This window comes from Rhinopithecus bieti, unplaced genomic scaffold, assembly GCF_001698545.2.
Source record: "Rhinopithecus bieti isolate Rb0 unplaced genomic scaffold, ASM169854v2 scaffold_6380, whole genome shotgun sequence".
Classification (NCBI taxonomy): domain Eukaryota; kingdom Metazoa; phylum Chordata; class Mammalia; order Primates; family Cercopithecidae; genus Rhinopithecus; species Rhinopithecus bieti.
In genome coordinates this window covers 1,629,371-1,648,205 of record NW_016806642.1, presented here as the reverse complement: position 1 = coordinate 1,648,205, position 18,835 = coordinate 1,629,371, and the positions used below count along the sequence as shown (strand labels likewise).

At 43.1% G+C, this 18,835-nt stretch overlaps 1 protein-coding gene across 1 annotated transcript; it reads left to right on the top strand.

Moving 5' to 3' along the window:
• The first annotated feature begins 3,456 nt into the window (after positions 1-3,456).
• Positions 3,457-6,753, top strand: GADD45A (growth arrest and DNA damage inducible alpha). The gene is made up of 4 exons (XM_017877148.1): positions 3,457-3,932; positions 4,419-4,520; positions 4,759-4,996; positions 6,078-6,753. Exons 1-4 carry the CDS (start codon positions 3,889-3,891, stop codon positions 6,189-6,191), a joined length of 498 nt encoding a protein of 165 aa, XP_017732637.1. The 5' UTR covers positions 3,457-3,888; the 3' UTR covers positions 6,192-6,753.
• The last annotated feature ends 12,082 nt before the right edge of the window (positions 6,754-18,835 follow it).

Genomic DNA, 18,835 nt, shown 5'->3' with positions numbered 1-18,835 from the left:
GCCATTCTCCTGCCTCAGCCTCCGGAGTAGCTGGGACTACAGGCGCCCGCCACCTCGCCCGGCTAGTTTTTTGTATTTTTTTAGTAGAGACGGGGTTTCACAGTGTTAGCCAGGATGGTCTCGATCTCCTGACCTCGTGATCCGCCCGTCTTGGCCTCCCAAAGTGCTGGGATTACAGGCTTGAGCCACCGCGCCGGTTTCACCATGTTGGCCAGACTGGTCTCGAATTCCTGACCTCAGGTGATCCACCCACCTTGGCCTCCCAAAGTGCTGGGATTACAAGTGTGAGCCACCACACCCGGCCCCAATTAATTTTTGTATTTTTAGTAGCGGTGGGGTTTCACCACGTTGGTCAGGCTGGTTTTGAACTCCTGACCTCAAGTGATCCGACCTCCTCAGCCTCTGAAAGTGCTGGGATTACAGGCGTGAGCTATTGCACTTGGCCAGGAACCTTATGATTTTTAGCAAGAAAAAATAATACAGTACAAATCTAAGTAGGTGGAAAATATATCCGTCACAGTCGAACTGATCTCCTTTAATGTGGACAATGATCGGTCTAATGTTGAAATAACAAGCATTATATTTCTTTCAGATGTTAAAGCATTGATTGTTTTTTGAAAGAAAGAAAGAATAATTCTGCATTATGGAACCAGTAGTAGGAATGTATGTAGGATAAGCATGACTAAAATATCAAAAAGATCTTTAATATGCAAAGCAGGTAGCAGTGCTAAAGTAATTGAACAATTCTTGAGTATATATTTTCATATGATTTCCAAATATAATTATTTGGCATCTTTACAAACATTACTACAAGGGCATTCTACTCCTGTGTACTTGCAGTTCTCAGAGTTACCTGTAGTGGCTGTTAAAATGACATCACATATTGGAGTTATCACACTGATTATAAAGAAATATATATATAAAAATACTTATATAGGAAAATTTCTCTGATTTACCATTGACTACCAATGTCCTCCAGGACTAATAAACAGTTGTGATAAATCATCTCTGGCCATTCTAATGTATAACTACAATCTAACTGTGTAGCTAAATGCAGTTTTTACTTCCAGCCATGAGGCCCAACTTTGAAGATAATCACTGAGAAAACATTCTAGGTATACTCAGCAATCAGGCAAAATGATGTAACATATTTGAGTCAGAAAGTATGACAAATGAATATTTTTGCATACTGGAAGCCCAAGCTTATCTCAGAGAAAATCCCCAAAATACTTGGGCAAATAACTTTCTGATGAAGTCAAATATAGCATTCAGTACAATTTTTGAGTGCAGGACTAAGCCTATAATAAAAAGTAACCATTTGATATCACATTTTTACTGGATATAGTTGACTTGGGTGGGGCACTTTAGGACTGTGGTTCATTTGAATTGGTGTAAACAATACATGGGTTCTACTGTCCCAGCCTCCATTCAGATGAATGAAGTCATGGGACTTTCAGCATAGTTAGCTGATGACAGTGCATAGTATTTTGTCCCAAAATCCAGTTCAAGCGTGGACATACCAATTAGAGCCTAAGCTCTTTAAAGGCAAAGGACCAGGAATTGTACAGTTCTTGGTATAGAGGAGGACAGGAAAAAGTGTTTTTGAACTAACGTTAAATGTGGAATATGTGGGAAGTCATGCAATGCACAGGACTGCAGGATTCTGATATCTTATTTAACTCTCAGATTCTATTCAACTCAATAAATCTTGACTGTGCAGGTATTGTGCTAGGAGCTGAGGACACCAAACTGATGAAGTCCTTGCGGTCAAGAAACTCACATGATTCCCTAATTCTTTGTCAGCTTGCTGTGATCATATTTTCTTCCCAAGAACCTCTAAGAAATGCCTAGTGGATAGAACCTTGGAGTTCCAGAGAACATATTAACAATCGTCAAATGATGACTCAGGTTAGATTGTGTAATTCAGGTTTTGTCTGCAAAACTGAAAATGCTTTGGTAACCTACCTAAATTTCAATGTTGAGGAATTCTTCAAGAAACACGTCAAATGTGGAGATTTAAGGCACAGACACGAGATACATAAGCGTTCTTGGGTGAATTATGCACTGACTATGACCATTTCTTTACTCAAAGGTTGTCCCTGGCTGACAATGCAGTTAAAAAATGAGTGCAAAATGACAACTCAAATACATGAACCAGAAAAACCTATCACTTTTGTTTTCTACCAAATTAAGATCAAGAGATCTGGAGAATATTTTGTCTAGAGTGATAAAAACATAAGGGTGCAAAATTCCCAGGTACCTTTGCAAAAAATTACTTCTGTGACCTCTGGCTGTACAGCAACCTTAATAATGCAAGCACTGTTTCGAATGCAAGCATGTAGGAACCATTTTCACCACTTTTGATGACTTCAGTAGGTTTAAGAAATGTTTTTGCATTTATTGCATAAACCATAAAACAAAGGAAGAGACTTTTGAACTACTCAGTGAGAGTCTATATATTAAAGTTTGTTTTTCAAAATGTGTAACTACCATTTGCAGGTTTAAAGGTCTGCTTTCCACCTGCAAGTTGCCATTATCTCAAAGGTGAAATTTTAGCATATGACTAAAAACTTCCTATAGTTACGGCTTCATGATTCAGCATCTAACATCAATAATTCACAGTGAGATCATAGGAGGCTCTCTGAGGAAGGTAGTGACATACATACGTTAGGAAAGGAAGCTTAGGGCATATCAAGAGCATTTTGAATTTAGACTTGTGGGTTGTGTAGGTGTCAGATGGTTGTCTCTCGACTGGTGGGCGTCCAGAAGGATCCTTGTTTGGGCAAGGCTCTTTGAGAAAGGAGAATCTGGGTTGCCAGGGATTCCCACATGTGGTCACCAGCTCCCCACGCAGACCAGCTCACGATTTCCCAGTTACAGCGGGCAGGTGGGAAATCGTTCTGCATTCTGTGGAAAAGATTCCAACTTGGTTCCCTGCCATCCCTGAATACAAACGGGTTGGTTTTCCTTTTCTGAGCTTCCAACCCTTGCAGCTTTCCAAAAATAAATCAAACCAGCCATCAGGGCACCGAAATAATACTACTGCTAATAAGCAGCTTCGCCTAGACTTAGATAAACAACACTTCTGAGGTAAACTTTGCCCCGGAGGTCTGGAGACACTTTTTTAATGTAAACTGCTTACTAATAATTACTAGACTTCGGTGCATTAACCCTGGAAATAGATTTTAATAGCTACCCCTTAAAACAAAAGGCATGAAACGATAATAAGAAAAAAGTGCCGCGACTATTATAGAAAAACACTTGGCAGCCTGCTTCAGCCCAAGCTGAGGCCACCTCCCGCCTCTGCTGAAGCCCTCCACTCCCAATGGTCCCCGCCAACCGGATAAGAGAGCGCGCGGGACCCGCCTTCCCCTCTCTGCACCGCCCCCGTCCCCGCCCCGCCCCTCGGCTCGCCTCCCGCGTGGCTCCTCCCTTTTCCGCTCCTCTCAACCTGACTCCAGGAGCCGGGGTCAAATTGCCGGAGCAGGCTGATTTGCATAGCCCAATGGCCAAGAGGATGCAAATGAAGCGGAAGGTGGTTGGCTGAGGGTTGGCAGGAAAACTCCTACGAGCGGGGCCCTTTGTCCTCCAGTGGCTGGTAGGCAGTGGCTGGGAGGCAGCTGCCCAATTAGTGTCGTGCGGCCGGTGGCGAGGCGAGGGCCGGAGAGCGAGCGAGCGAGCAAGCGGGGCGGGAGGGGTGGCCGGAGCTGCGGCGGCTGGCACAGGAGGAGGAGCCCGGGCGGGCGTGGGGCGGCCGGACAGCGCCGGGGCCTGAGCTCCCGGCGCGGCGCCTGTGAGTGAGTGCAGAAAGCAGGCGCTGGCGCGCTCGCCGTGGCAGGAGCAGCCCGCACGCCGCGCTCTCTCCGTGGGCGACCTGCAGTTTGCAATATGACTTTGGAGGAATTCTCGGCTGGAGAGCAGAAGACCGAAAGGTAAGTCGGCCTGCGGACTCTTCCGGCCCGAACTTCTCTCATCTACCCCGCGCTCCCGGGTGCAGGCGGGCTGTGGAAGGTTTGCAGGGGAGGAAGCAGAAAAGTTTGCACAGGGCACCTCCCGCCCTTCCTCCCTCGGGACTCTCCGTGTAGCGTCCGCGGACTGAAGGAGCATGCCCCGCAACCCGAACAAAACCCGCCGGGGCCTTTGCAAAGGGCAGTAGTGGCCGTCGCTGCCCGTGCGGCTCCCGGGGCTGGCAGCCTGTGGCAGGGGCACTCTCGGGACTTCTCACGGGACGCCCGGTCCTTGGGCGTGCACGGGTCATGGGGGGTGACGCGGCCGCGGGAGCGCGGGGTTTTCGGAGAGCCCAGGTGCGCGGTGGTGCTTGCATTCGAGAGGGAGGGGCGTGGTGCCCGGCAATGGGGGCGACGATGGGCCCGAGGGCACCGGGGCTGACGGGACCCCTCGCCCTTGCCCGCGTGTAGGATGGATAAGGTGGGGGATGCCCTGGAGGAAGTGCTCAGCAAAGCCCTGAGTCAGCGGACGATCACTGTCGGGGTGTACGAAGCGGCCAAACTGCTCAACGTGTAAGTGGGGCCCTTGCGCGTCTCCCGTGGCACCCCTTCCCGCCCTAGCCCGGGAGGTCGCCTTGGCTGGGCGCCCCTCGCCCGGCCGCGCCACTTCCTGTCGCTTTTCTTCTGCCCCCGCGGCTGCCTGTCCCGGAGGGGAGGGGGCGAGCGGGCCGGGCGGCGACCCCCGGGGAGCCGGGCAGGGGTTGAGGGCGCCAGCGCTTCTGCGCTCACTGGCCCCGTCCGCTGCCCCCAGCGACCCCGATAACGTGGTGTTGTGCCTGCTGGCGGCGGACGAGGACGACGACAGAGATGTGGCTCTGCAGATCCACTTCACCCTGATCCAGGCGTTCTGCTGCGAGAACGACATCAACATTCTGCGCGTCAGCAACCCGGGCCGGCTGGCGGAGCTCCTGCTCTTGGAGACCGACGCTGGCCCCGCGGCGAGCGAGGGCGCGGAGCAGCCCCCGGACCTGCACTGCGTGCTGGTGACGGTAAGGGGCAGGGGGACTGCAGCCTGCGGGGTAGAGCCCCGGAAGGACGGGAGTCAGGGCTGGGTCGCCTGATTGTGGATCTGGGGTAGGTTTGGGTCAGGAGGGTGGCTGCCTTTGCCCCACGAGAGTGTGGCTGGACTTTCAGCCGAGATGTACTAGTTTCATCATCAGGATTTTCTGTGGTACAGAACATGTCTAAGCATGCTGGGGACTGCCAGCAGCGGAAGAGATCCCTGTGAGTCAGCAGTCAGCCCAGCTACTCCCTACCTACATCTGCACTGCCTCCCGTGACTAATTCCTTTAGCAGGGCAGATTAGATAAAGCCAAATGAATTCCTGGCTCACCCCTCATTAAGGAGTCAGCTTCATTCTCTGCCAGTCAGAGCTAAAAATAGAAATTGTGTAGGAGACAAACCTTGTTAATTCCCTAGAAATACATTAAGAGGATAGAGTGGAATTTTTTTCTCTGCAATCTTGGATTTTTTTTTAATGGGCCTTTTTTTTTTTCTCTTCTGATAAAAACCTTTGGTAGAGTAGGGAAGTTATGTTTTCAGGGATAAATGTGCTACTTTTGTCTTCTAAATTTTGCTCTTTTTTGACTGGTCTAGTCAAGTGACAGCCGGATTATTTTGCTACTCCTTAAAATTACTACTCTGTCTCTTGGGAGTAAAGTTGATGGCAATTCCAGTTAACTGCTGTGCAGCTCTCATCTCATTGTGCACACAGCATGGAAATCTTTCTCAAAACTGTTTCACTCAGGTCAGGGTAACAAGTTTGGTAGAGCAAACCCGTGAATGATACTCTCATGCAAAACTGAACAGATATGCAAACATATGTATGTGGTTCAGCTTGGGTTGTATGGGTTCAGACTTTGCAATGTGTAGTTTAATAGGTAATTACCCTTAACGATTTTGCACGGAACCCAACTACTTTGAAGAAACTTTAATTTTTCGTGCTTCTAATTTGTCTCCATGTCACATAGCCAAAATATAGAATGTTCAAGTGTCTTCTCCTCAAAAGTGTAATTACTAGCAAATACCGATTTTTTAAAAATAAGTTTATTTTTCTAAATTTGTTTCCAGAATCCACATTCATCTCAATGGAAGGATCCTGCCTTAAGTCAACTAATTTGTTTTTGCCGGGAAAGTCGCTACATGGATCAGTGGGTTCCGGTGATTAATCTCCCTGAACGGTGATGGCATCTGAATGAAAATAACTGAACCAAATTGCACTGAAGTTTTTGAAATACCTTTGTAGTTACTCAAGCAGTTACTCCCTACACTGATGCAAGGATTACAGAAACTGATGTCAAGGGGCTGAGTGAGTTCAACTACATGTTCTGGGGGCCCGGAGATAGATGACTTTGCAGATGGAAAGAGGTGAAAATGAAGAAGGAAGCTGTGTTGAAACAGAAAAATAAGTCAAAAGGAACAAAAATTACAAAGAACCATGCAGGAAGGAAAACTATGTATTAATTTAGAATGGTTGAGTTACATTAAAATGAACCAAATATGTTAAAGTTTAAAAGTGCAGCCATAGTTTGGGTATTTTTGGTTTATATGCCCTCAAGTAAAAGAAAAGCCTAAAGGGTTAATCATATTTGAAAACCATATTTTATTGTATTTTGATGAGATATTAAATTCTCAAAGTTTTATTATAAATTCTACTAAGTTATTTTATGACATGAAAAGTTATTTATGCTATAAATTTTTTGAAACACAATACCTACAATAAACTGGTATGAATAATTGCATCATTTCTTAGTGTGTGCTCTTGTTTCTTTTAACTTGTACTTTTTAAAACACATTTTACTGACTCTCTGCTCTATAGCAGGTCTATAGTCAGAAAGCACGTGACTTAAAGGAGTTGGAGTTAGGAAAAGGATGGTTAGAGATTCAGCTTGCAAAATTTGAATAATTAAAAATCAATGGGCCGGGCGCGGTGGCTCAAGCCTGTAATCCCAGCACTTTGGGAGGCCGAGACGGGCGGATCACGAGGTCAGGAGATCGAGACCATCCTGGCTAACATGGTGAAACCCCGTCTCTACTAAAAAATACAAAAAACTAGCCGGGCGAGGTGGCGGTCGCCTGTAGTCCCAGCTACTCGGGAGGCTGAGGCAGGAGAATGGCGTAAACCTGGGAGGCGGAGCTTGCAGTGAGCTGAGATCCGGCCACTGCACTCCAGCCTGGGTGACAGAGCAAGACTCCGTCTCAAAAAAAAAAAAAAAAAATCAATGATAGTAGTGCCAAAATAAGATTATACACAAAAGGTTGAGGAGGCAGAGAGGACAGAGTGACCAAAGCTACGTACCAGTTTTTACTGAAGAGAGATCATTTTATGTTGGTCTTAGTTTTATTTCCCTAGTTACAGAGGGCAAAGGATATTGCCAGCAGCTGCACTAGTTTGTGCAAAGGTGTGGAGGCCTGAAATATCACAACCAGGTCAGTAAAAACAGAGTGATTCTGTGTGTGCCTCTGGTGTAGAAAGATAAGGGCGCGAGCGACGGGGCTGAGAAAGAAGGTGGGGATTAGGCCCAGGCTGTGAAGGGCATTCCGTGTCACCCTTATGCATTTGGGTTTCCTTCTGTAAACTTCAGGCAGATAGCAGAGCCCTTGAAGGAAGTGGCATGATCAGTGTTCTAGGAAAGTAACACCAGGATCTGTGAAAGATGATAATTGGGATGAGCAGCTGTAGGTGACAAGGCCAATTAGGAAGTGACTAAGAATCCAAGGCTGTGCATTTTGCAGAACCAGTTTTACAGAGCAAACAGGGAAGTGGCCAGGCAACGATTTTGGTGCCCCCAGTCTCTTCCTAAAGCTTTGTGCTTTCCAGCTGACCATTTCTATGGTTCTGAGGGGTCCTGCTTAAATTATATTAGATGGAATAGATGGCAGAGAAGAAAAGCAAAAGAAAAGGCTTCAGTAGAACAATCATTTTTAGTTGGAACAGTCACTTGATAATTAACTCCAACAACCTTGTAGACATAGACCAAAGAAAGCAAAAATGCTTATGGAGGCAAGGCCTAGCCTTGCTTTAGTCCACAGGAATTTTCTTGTCCTATTTCTCAAACCATCCCCTTATGGCTCTCCTGCCATCTGTCTTTCATCCTAGTCATGACTACATACAATCAGGAAAAGGGTAGGAAAACCCACTAACAGCAACAAAAAGCTCCAAGTTTCTGCATATATTATGAATACATAGGTCCATGAGCCCTTCACCTTGCAAATGACTCTCTTTTCCCACATTTGCTAGAAAAGTGGGCTTTTAGGCCTCGTTTAGGCTTCTTGTATCTTTTCACAAGTGACTGTTTTTCTACATCTGCTAGAAATGGGGGTTTTTAGGCTTATGTAGGCTTCTTGTATCTTTTTAAAATCCAATGCCCACTCCAAAACATAACTGGTATTTAATATTTGTTTCTTATATTACCAAAAGATTGAGAGCAATGAGTTTTAAATAGCAAAGTGTTTTGCCTTCCCATTAAAGTAAGGTTTTTTCAGCCCCTTTTCACAATAATTTGGTAAAAACCCTTTTGCTGGGATGAATGAATTACACTTGGTACACAGAGTGGATAAAGCTGCTTCGCTTAGTGGAACACACACAGTAGCAGCTGGCCTTGATTAGTCCTTCATCCTGTTTTACTCATGTAAAATGGAGATAAGATTACCTATCTTGCAGACTTGTGGCCTCTTCTACAACTCTGCAACCTCCCTCAAGGCAGGTAATATCTGCTTCATTATTGTAGCCCGGTATTTGACACAAGTGCCAGCAAATAGTAGGTGCTGAATTAATATTTACTGAATAAATGAATGATTAAAAATAATGAACACAAACTACCTGGCACATGATAGATGCTCAATGGAGTGTGGCTATTACTAAAATCCAGGTGATAGCAATAGGAAAACTGAAGGCATCAGAGAGATCTGTGTTATGACATGTACATCTATATAACTATGTTTTCAAAAGGAGTTTTGAGCTTTATTCTAAATTCACAATGCTTAGATATCTGTAATAGTACTTATACATTCTTCAGCTTGTTTTGAGGAAAATCTCAACAATTACTGCAATGCTGTCTGGTTTCTTCAAACTTTTAAACTCTTGTTTTCTTTCCTGATTGAGCATAACAGAAAGTTAACACAGCATTGAAAAACCCAATCATGAAACAGTTAATTTTAAACAAGTATAAAATTACCTGGATGGCTTCTATCTCGAATTGATGCCAATATTCTTCAGTTGTTGCCTTAAAAACCATTAAATCTACTTATTGCAAGCTATGTTACAACAAGAACAAAAATCCCCTCATCTACCTAAGGTGTATTGAACGTTGAAAAGTGGAAAATACCTATTTTTTCCACTGGCAACTTTGCCTCAGTGTCATAAATAGCATTACTTCCTCCTTTCCACACTTAACCTAGGCTCTTAGCAAGTTAAACTTTTATAATGAAAGTAGCTAATCTCCTATAATACATACCTTAGTTCCCAAATAAAGAAAAAAGGGTCATTTTTAGGAAAGAATTATTTGTATACTGTCAGTTGAAAATATTTCCAAAGCATGTTTTGAGATGAGTTACTGGAGCCTTTGTGAAATAATTTCTTAATTCTCAATTACATAGGTTGAATTTTATTTTTTGATATATAGTAAAAGACTGAAATTTGAGAGATAGGTTTTCTTCAAATGAACAAAACTCAGTGGCATGATTTGACACCAAGCAAGTATCCCTCAAAGAAGTGAATACTTTTTTTCTTTTTAACAATACTTTGATAAACGTAAGAACCTCTGTGAAACGGTTTTATTCATAAAAACCACCAAGAAATATTAAGTGAGTGCTTACTGTGGGCAAGGGACTATATGCTGGTTATATTGAAGTCTAAAAAAAAAAAAAAAAAAAAAAAAAAATCAGACACACACTTTGGCCTCAAGGACTTTGTATTACTACATGAATACAAAGCAGAAAATTACCAGCAACATAAGAAAGGCCCAGAGAACTGTTCCAGAAGTTCAAAGGATAGAAATCTCCAGAAGGCATACAGGAATGGAGAAAAAGGTTGTAAACTCTGTTCATAAGCTAGCATCGTATTTTGCAAACAGCACAAAAATGTGATCGATTGACTGACTGAATGTCGAATATAATTCTGCTATGTGCTACAAAGAATACAAAGATGGAGCCTATTAGAGCATTTGTCCTTAAGTTGACAATCTATAAGGAAATCATTAAGCACATTAAAGATAAGCATGTTCATTTCAATCATGCTGTTTACTGAATGCATATCATTTTCCTGGCACTGTGTTAGGTTCCAAGGCCACAAAGGTGAAAAAGCAGCTGTCTTTAAGGATGTGTACAATTTAGTAGGGATACCTGATACCTGTAATACTAGGTGATAAGTGATAATGAGGTATATTCAAGACCTAAGTGTTCCTGGGGCCAGGGAATGTTTGCCAGGTTCAGTGAGACCTGCAAGATGAAGAGATCTGCCAGGTGAATGTGAAGGGCGTTTACTCCAGGAGGAAGAGCAATAGCTCAGGAAAGTACACGCTGAAGGCGTGTTTGGAGCTAGCTTTTGGGGGACAGCAACAGTCATACAAGACTTATTACATCCTGAGCTCTGATCTAAGCATTTTATAGACAGGAACTCATGAGCATTCTCAACAACCCTGTGGGAGTAGGTGCTATTATTAGCCCTATTTTGAAAGTGAAAATACTGATACACAGAGATCTTAATTTGCCCAGAATCATATTGTAAGTGGCAAGACCAGGATGCAAACATGTCCTCCAGTGATGGGTGATGGAGTAGCAAAGATGGTAGAAACCGGAGCATGATTTTCCTGCAGGCCAAGCTTCTTTTCTACTAGATGATAGAAAGCCATTAAAATTAATTGGCAAAAACTAAGAGAAGAGACAGATGCTGGCACCACCAAGAGACAGACAACAAAAAGATGATGCTATAGCTTACAAAGTCCTAATGTGAGGGTGGAAACTGGTAACCAAAAGAAATTTAGACAATGTTTAAAAATTTTAAAAAATCAGTTGTAAACATTTAAAAATGGGAAAATTTCTTAGCAAAATCCAGACTTCTATTGTCTCTTGAAAATTTGCTATATTGGCAACAGTGGGTCCACACTCTGCATGGCGGCAATTGGCTGGAGCCGAGAGGAGGCCCCTCCCTTTTAGTCTCAGATTTCCAGTTTGCCACAGACCTCACCCCTCCCTGTTATGGCTCTAGTTTGCTGGACTCATGTAAGCTTCCCTCCCTAATCCTATTAGGCATGTGAGGTCCACCCTTCGCCCCCACCCCACCAACTCAGACTGGGGCTTAGAATCTTCCTGTGTAAAATGAAGTATTTTACACTATCGGAATTTCTCAAACTGTTTGGATGATAATAAGGCCCTGGGGTGCTTGTTAAAAATATAACTTTCAAGATGTATTCCCAGAAGCTTTAGATTAAGTGGGGCTGGAATAAGGCTCAGAATTTATTTTTCCTGATTCAAGCCCCAGAAAAAGAAAACATTATATATATATGTGTGTGTGTGTGTGCATATATATATATATGTTTTTAACAAGTAATTCAGGTAATTCTTATAAGGGAAGTTTGAGAAACAATGAATGGTCTCTCGGAGCTCTGTTTACAAATCTCAGGGATTAGGGAGGGAGAAGCTTCTACATAATCAGTTTCCAGTTTCCCTTGATGTTAGCCCACCAAAAGGATGCATATTTCTCTGCAAAGATTGCAGGGATTCCCAGGAAGAGGTGTACCAGAATGATTTGCTACCTGGAGACAGAGAATGTACAAGTTAACTCAGGTGATCACTGCAAAGAAGATAGAAGAGTCTGTAAACAGAATGGTTCTTACCTCTCGAACTGACAGATCAACACACCTGTTATGTGCTAGACATGGCGCTAGGCACTTGGAAGACGAGGGAGAAGCTGACAAGCACGATTAAAATCCGTTATTGTTATACAATGAGTACTTCTCAGTATCAGGCACACAGTAGGTGCTGAGAAGTAAGTGGGGTTTCCTGTTTTAGTTTTTCTTTTTTCTTTTTTTTTGAGACCGAGTCTCGCTCTGTTGCCCAGGCTGGAGTGCAGTGGCACGATCTTGGCTCACTGCAACCTCTGCCTCCCAGGTTCAAGCAGTTCTTCTGCCTCAGCCTCCCTAGTAGCTGGGATTACAGGTGTGTGCCACCACACCCGGCTAATTTTTTATATTTTTGGTAGAGCCAGGGTTTCATCATGTTGGCCAGGCTGGTCTTGGACTCCTGACCTGGTGATCCTCCCGCCTCGGCCTCCCAAAGTGCTGGGATTACAGGTGTGAACCACTGCACCTGGCCACTTCCATTTTTCTTACAACTACTAGTACTTTCTGCCTTTCATGGATTTTCACATTTATTAATGCATTTGATTCTCTGCTAAAGCAACTGAGGCTCAGAGAAATCAAGAGACACCTCCAAGATCCCATGGAAGTGGAAGAATCAGAATTTTCCTGTGAACTCAGTCCTCTTGATGCTAGGTCAGTCTCTCAAAGAGGCCAACCAGACAGCAGAGATTAGGCTGGGGAAGAATGAAACTAATTGAATCGAATCTTTTACTTATCCAATAAGTGGGGCAGAGCCTTGGGAAAGCTAAAGGACACACAAAACAGGCAGGTGAGAATTCTAAGAATTATCTTCTTTCATCTGAGAACTGAGAAAATTCTAAGCATCATTGGAAAGGTGACCTTTGTGTCCCTGTATGCTTTTATGCTAATATCTTTTCTAGCATTGTCTGAGAAAGAATTTATAAGAAAAGCAGCAAACTTTCTTAGTATCATCACTTAACACATGATTATATCACCATGTTGTAATCATCTTACCATCAAAGAAATAAGCACTCAGCAAGAAATGGGGTCATCTCAAGAAGTCTTCTGATTTGATTTTGCGTCTTTATATAACTGTGAAGGACAGGGCTGGTGAAAGATAAGAACAAGAGTACAGCAGTTAAGACAGTGGCCGCCACTCCAGGCCGCTGTCTTAATACCAGCCTGTAATTCCAGCACTTTGGGAAGCCTAGTTGGGAGGCTTGTTTGAGGCTAGGAGTTTGAGATCAGCTTGGGCAACATAGCAAGACCCTATTTTTATAAGAAAGAAAAGAATAAGAAAAATGAAGAAAAAAGACAGTGGACTCTTAGAGGCAGAAAGACTTGAGCTTGAATCTTGGATCCTAGCTAGAACTTGGGAAAGTTAGTGTAACTTCTCTAAGCCTCAGTTACCTCTCCTGTAAAATGGGGGAAATAAACAAGGCTTATATCATTGGGTTATGGTGAAAAGGAAAGGAAACAATGCATAGGAAGAACCTAGCTCAGTTCCTAGAAGCAGTCAATATATGTAAGCTTATAATAATTGCATCTTCCATGAACTGGCGATTTTCTATGCATGTTTATATTCCATTAATATTTAATTGTTCTGTTTGCAAATTAGTTATACAAGTAAAAAAGAAACCATCCAGTAAACTACATGGCCCAACATAACTGAATTCAGCAAGACACCATCCAATTAAATTATGTTAATTTTTACTAATCTAGTTTCCCCTCTCCGTTTCCATTAACTCAGTTTAGTTCTTTATCTCTCATTTAGGTTATCAGAACAGTTTCTGTTCAAAATCAAGGTTGTGAGAACGTAAGTACTGGGTATCAAGTACTGTGCTAGAGCTTGCTCCATAAAGATGATTATGACACAGTTTCTACCTGCAGTTTACTGTAGGAACTATAGGAAGCTGACAGACACAGATAATTTTCAAGCCAGAGTGGTGTCATGGCAAGCATGGGTATGCACAATGTGTGTGTGTGTGTGTGTGTGTGTGTAGGGGGTGATCAGGAAGCCTTCCAGGAGAAGGTGATGCTTGATGTGAGTCTTAAAGTACATTTAGGAGCTCATTGGGGTGAGGGGTATGGCATGTGTGGGGCTCTGTGGTGTTCGTTAGGGGATTAAGTATTTAAGGAAGGGAGTGGAGAAAGGCAGGCTGAAGAGGTAGACAGAAACAGATCACAGAGGAGGTAAATAGCGGGTGGGGTTGGAGGAGAGTGATACGGATTTGGAATGGAAAGGAGTTGAAGAACTAATAAAAGAATAGTGAATATCACCCCCCACTCCCCACTCCCCACAGAAATTAGAAACACATCCTCCAGCTTTTCTTCACTAGTTTATTATCCTTGTTCATTCTAACTATCTTCATGTCAAGACCCTGCTTAAAAATCTTTTACCAACTACCCTTCTCCCCCATATAATTGAATACAAACTCTTGGCCTTTGATTATTTGACCCAACCTTCCTTCCCAGCCTTGTCCACATTCTCCTTCCCATACTTCTGTTGCAAAGATCTCTGCTACTCTGACACTCCAGGCTTCCTTAGATCCTGGGGCTTTTGCACACACTCTTTTTCACTGCTGAGAATATCCTTTCCCTATTCTTTACCAACAAACTCCTACTCGTTCTTCAAAGTCCAACTAATGTATTATCTCTTCTTTTAAATCTTTTCTGACTCATTCAGGCAGAACAATTTCTTATGATAGCATTTACCATATTGCATAGCAATTTATCTGTTTATTTCCTACTGCCCACGCCCCTCTTACCCCCACTCCCACTATCCTTGTCTTTTCTGGGTTTATCCTAGGACATACCTACCACAGTGCTAGTAGGAGCTCAACAAATAGATACATTTCTCTTTGTTCTGTTTCTATAAACCAAATGCACTGTCATTCATATTTAATGTTTGAATGGACTATTTTTCTTTTTGTAGTTACGTTTTATGAACTCATAAGGTGCTACTGACACTTTAAGTTTGCTGAAGAAGTTTGCTCACTTAATTCTGTTAGTGGTAGGCTGTCAATATTCAAAATGCTCTTCTATAATTCATTTTTCCTTAAAATTCTTTACAGACCTGTTGATGAGCCAGTAGCTGAAGTGTCAGGAGGTGATTCTTTAAATATATTTTTAATACCTATAATTATACACAACCAACCTACATGCCCTCCTCTGACTCCATACGCTAGACTTTGGTTCTTCTCCTTATTTTCAGTTCAAGGAGGAAAATGTAAAATGTCTTGGGGTGGAGATGGCAAGAGGGTTGATCTCCTCTCAGATTTACAGATTTATATAAAATTTAAAGCTAGAGGAAATGTTAAAAATTACCTAGCCTATATCTTTTTTTAAAAAGTGAATGGGGAAACAGAATCAGAGGTCATAAGTGTCCTAAAGTTGCATAGTGAATGAATAGTAATCAGTCCAGAGCACGCATTTGCTGATTCCAAGATACGTATTCTTTCTCTTACGTCACACTGGCTACCCTGAAAAATGGTTTTCTGAAACCATATCCAATATACTTTTGGATCTCTCCAGGCTTCTATTTCCTAGTATGTAAAGTAGGAATAATAAGAGTAGCTGTTTCCTGGATTTGTTGTGAGAATTACATGAATTAACAGATGCAGGCCAGGTGCGGTGGCTCACGCTTGTAATCCCAGCACTTTGGGAGGCCAAGGCGGGTGGATCACCTGAGGTCAGGAGTTCGAGACCAGCCTGGCCAACATGGTGAAACCCCATCTCTACTAAAAATACAAAAATTAGCTGGGCATGGTGGTGCATGTCTGTAATCCTAGCTACTTGGGGGGCTTAGGAGAAGAATCACTTGAACCTGGGATGCAGAGGTTGCAGTGAGCCAAGATCTTGCCACTGCACTCCAGGCTGGGCAACAGAGGAAGATTCTGTCTCAAAACAAAAACAAAAAACAACAACCCCCTCCAAAAAAATAATAAATAAACAGATGCAAGATGCTAAGAACAGTACCTAGTCATAGTAAATGCCTGAAATACAGCACTGTTTATTCTTAAGGCCCAGGGTATTACACCCATGATTAGTAAAGGACCTATTTATTTACCTTACCTTTTATTTAACCTTTTATTTATTTAATCTAACAATTACCAAAGTTACTGTTTTTGTTTGTTTGTTTTTTCCCTTATTCAAACCATGCTACAAATGTTAAGATAGTCCATGGGCTGTAGAATCTGCCTAGGTGTATGTACTTAGGACCCGTCCTTTTATGTTGTAGGATCTAGCACAATTTTAACTTCTCTGAGCCTCAGTTTCCTCATCTGTAAGATGGGCTTAAATCACATCTACTTTCCTTTAAAGAGTCCTTTAAATGGGAGAACACATGCACAATGCCCAGCCTAGTGTCTGGAGTTCAGTGTTCCTCATTGCCTTGCACAGATGTCTACAAATGTTGACAGATGTTGCATGGCCAATGTTGAAATGCTACATCACCAAGGTCGGATCTAAAATGTTTATTTAGAACAAAGCACTTCTAGGGTATTGGCCATGGGAAAATGTTTCAAGGTTAAAAGTAGAAATGTGAACCTTGTCTGCTTTACATAGGTGATTCTTTTTTTTTTTTTTTTTTTTTCTTGAGAACAGTGGTTCTGTCACCAGGCTGGAATGCAGTGGTGAAATCTCGGCTCACTGCAAGCTCCGCCTTCCAGGTTCACGCCATTCTCCTGCCTCAGCTTCTCTAGTAGCTGGGACTACAGGCGCCCGCCACCATGCCCAGCTAATTTTTTGAATTTTTTAGTCGAGATGGGGTTTCACCGTGTTAGCCAGGATGGTCTTGATCTCCTGACCTCATGATCCACCTGCCTCGGCCTCCCAGAGTGCTGGGATTACAGGCGTGAGCCACCGCGCCCGGCCTACATGAGTGATTCTTGGAGTTGATTCCCAAAGGGGATGCTTGGCTTTTTACTTGCTTGTATTGTAGGGCTTCATGACAATTTTTTCCATATCCAGATCAAAGGTATGCTATTATATACTTACATTAAAAAATATATGTTGGCTTACTTTTTATTTAAATCTATTTTAGAAGGAAACTTTCTATCACAACTTGTGCTAGTTCTGGTTTTCCTAATACATATAAAACTACACAATTAATAAAATGTTAAAAAATTAACATGTGCACTACCTAAATCTGACAGGCCAACTTTTAATTAAGGTCAGTGACATTAGTGACCAAGTCTGTCAGTGCCTGGCTTAGAGGAGGTAGCACTGCCCACAGTTGTTCAGGGAGTGACTCCTTTAGGCTTGCCCCAGTACACAAATTTATGGATCCACAGTGCCCTTGTGACATCACATATTTGGCGAATGTCTTCTGTTAAGACCATATGTAAGTTCTTTTAGCGGATGATGCCCTCCTATTCCTGAGCAGGGTGTGTGTGTGGAGGGGTTGGAGGTGGTTGGCTCTAGAGATCAGAAGTAGCAATGTGGGGCCAGGGAGCAGTGACTCACACCTGTAATCCCAGCACTTTGGGAGGCTGAGGAGGGTGGATCTCCTGAGGTTAGGGGTTTGAGACCAGTCTCGCTAACACAGTGAAACCCCGTCTCTACTAAAAATACAAAACAAATTAGGCGGGCGTTGTGGCATATATGCCTGTAATCACAGCTACTTGGGAGGCTGAGGCAGGAGAATTGTTTGAATCTGGGAGGGGGAGGTTGCAGTGAGCCAAGATCGCACTACTGCACTCCCAGCTTGGGTGACAGAGCGGGACTCCGTTTCAAAAAAAAATAAAAACAAAAATAAGGCCGGGCGCGGTGACTCACGCCTGTAATCCCAGCACTTTGGGAGGCTGAGACGGGGTATCATGAGGTCAGGAGATAGAGACCATCCTAGCTAACACGGTGAAACCCCGTCTCTACTAAAAAAATACAAAAATTAGCCGGGTGCGGTGGTGGGTGCCTGTAGTCCCAGCTACTTGGGAGGCTGAGGCAAGAGAATGGCGTGAACCCGGGAGGCGGAGCTTGCAGTGAGTGGAGATCGCGCCACTGCATTCCAGCCTGGGCGACAGAGTGAGACTCTGTCTCAAAAAAAAAAAAATAAATAAATAAATAAAATAAAATAAAACTATCATTGTGCACACAGATGTCTCAGCTGCAAATTTCTTGGACTTACCTGATATCTTCCCATTATGGATGTCAACCATTCCAATTAATTGCTTTCATCATTCAGTAGATTGTCTAGGAGGATTTAAGGGGTATAGGAATGCTTCATATGTAAAATTAATTCTCCGTGATGCCTAAACTTTACTATGAACTTCCATTTCTTTGTACTAAATATCACTCTCTCCAGAGTTGTATTTGACAGTGCCAGTGGTCATCTACTGACCAATATATTAAGTTATTTGCACATGACAATAAATTTACTGGGACTGCATTTTCCTTCAGGGCAGAAAAATTTTTTGAAAAAAATGGGCAATTGAGGTGAGGGTTCCTTAGACTAACTGCACATTTACCCAGGGTTGGCCTAGAGTCAAACAACCTTCATGGATTTAAATGATTCAGATAAGGAGAAAGTAATTAGAGTAACAGAGGACTCATCTGAAGGCAAAGGTTATTTGCTACTCACAGTGGTAAAGCGGTACAGCAGCAAGTATGGCCATGCTCTGAAAACAAGCACAAGGCTCTAGCCACGCCAGGTTGTACAAAGACAGCTAGAACTGACAGTGGGACCAGGCTCCACAGACACGGTCAGAGTTTTAAGCCGAGAGATTATAAACCTGGCATATGGAGTGAGGGACAAATACTCAAAAAACGGTTGCCTAGCACCAAATAAGCAGTATAGAGCCCCAAATAAAAAGGTTTAGAGGGAATATCCATGTGTTTATGTGTAACTGACCCTCCTGCCAAGGAAAACCTGATCATGGCACATATCCAGAAGAGGTGGAAAGCCCCGTGACATGCATCTCCACTCTGAGTTCCAATCACTATCCGCAGGCCTGGGTTTCTTGTCCATGTTAACCAAGTATACATCTCACCTGCCTCTTCCAGCTTCAT

Bases quoted from the DNA above. Each gene is read 5' to 3' on its own strand.
- GADD45A (XM_017877148.1), top strand. From the start codon at position 3,889: ATGACTTTGGAGGAATTCTCGGCTGGAGAGCAGAAGACCGAAAG. The intron at 3,933-4,418 runs GTAAGTCGGCCT...GCCCGCGTGTAG, and splicing joins GGAGAGCAGAAGACCGAAAG to GATGGATAAGGTGGGGGATG. The intron at 4,997-6,077 runs GTAAGGGGCAGG...ATTTGTTTCCAG, and splicing joins TGCACTGCGTGCTGGTGACG to AATCCACATTCATCTCAATG.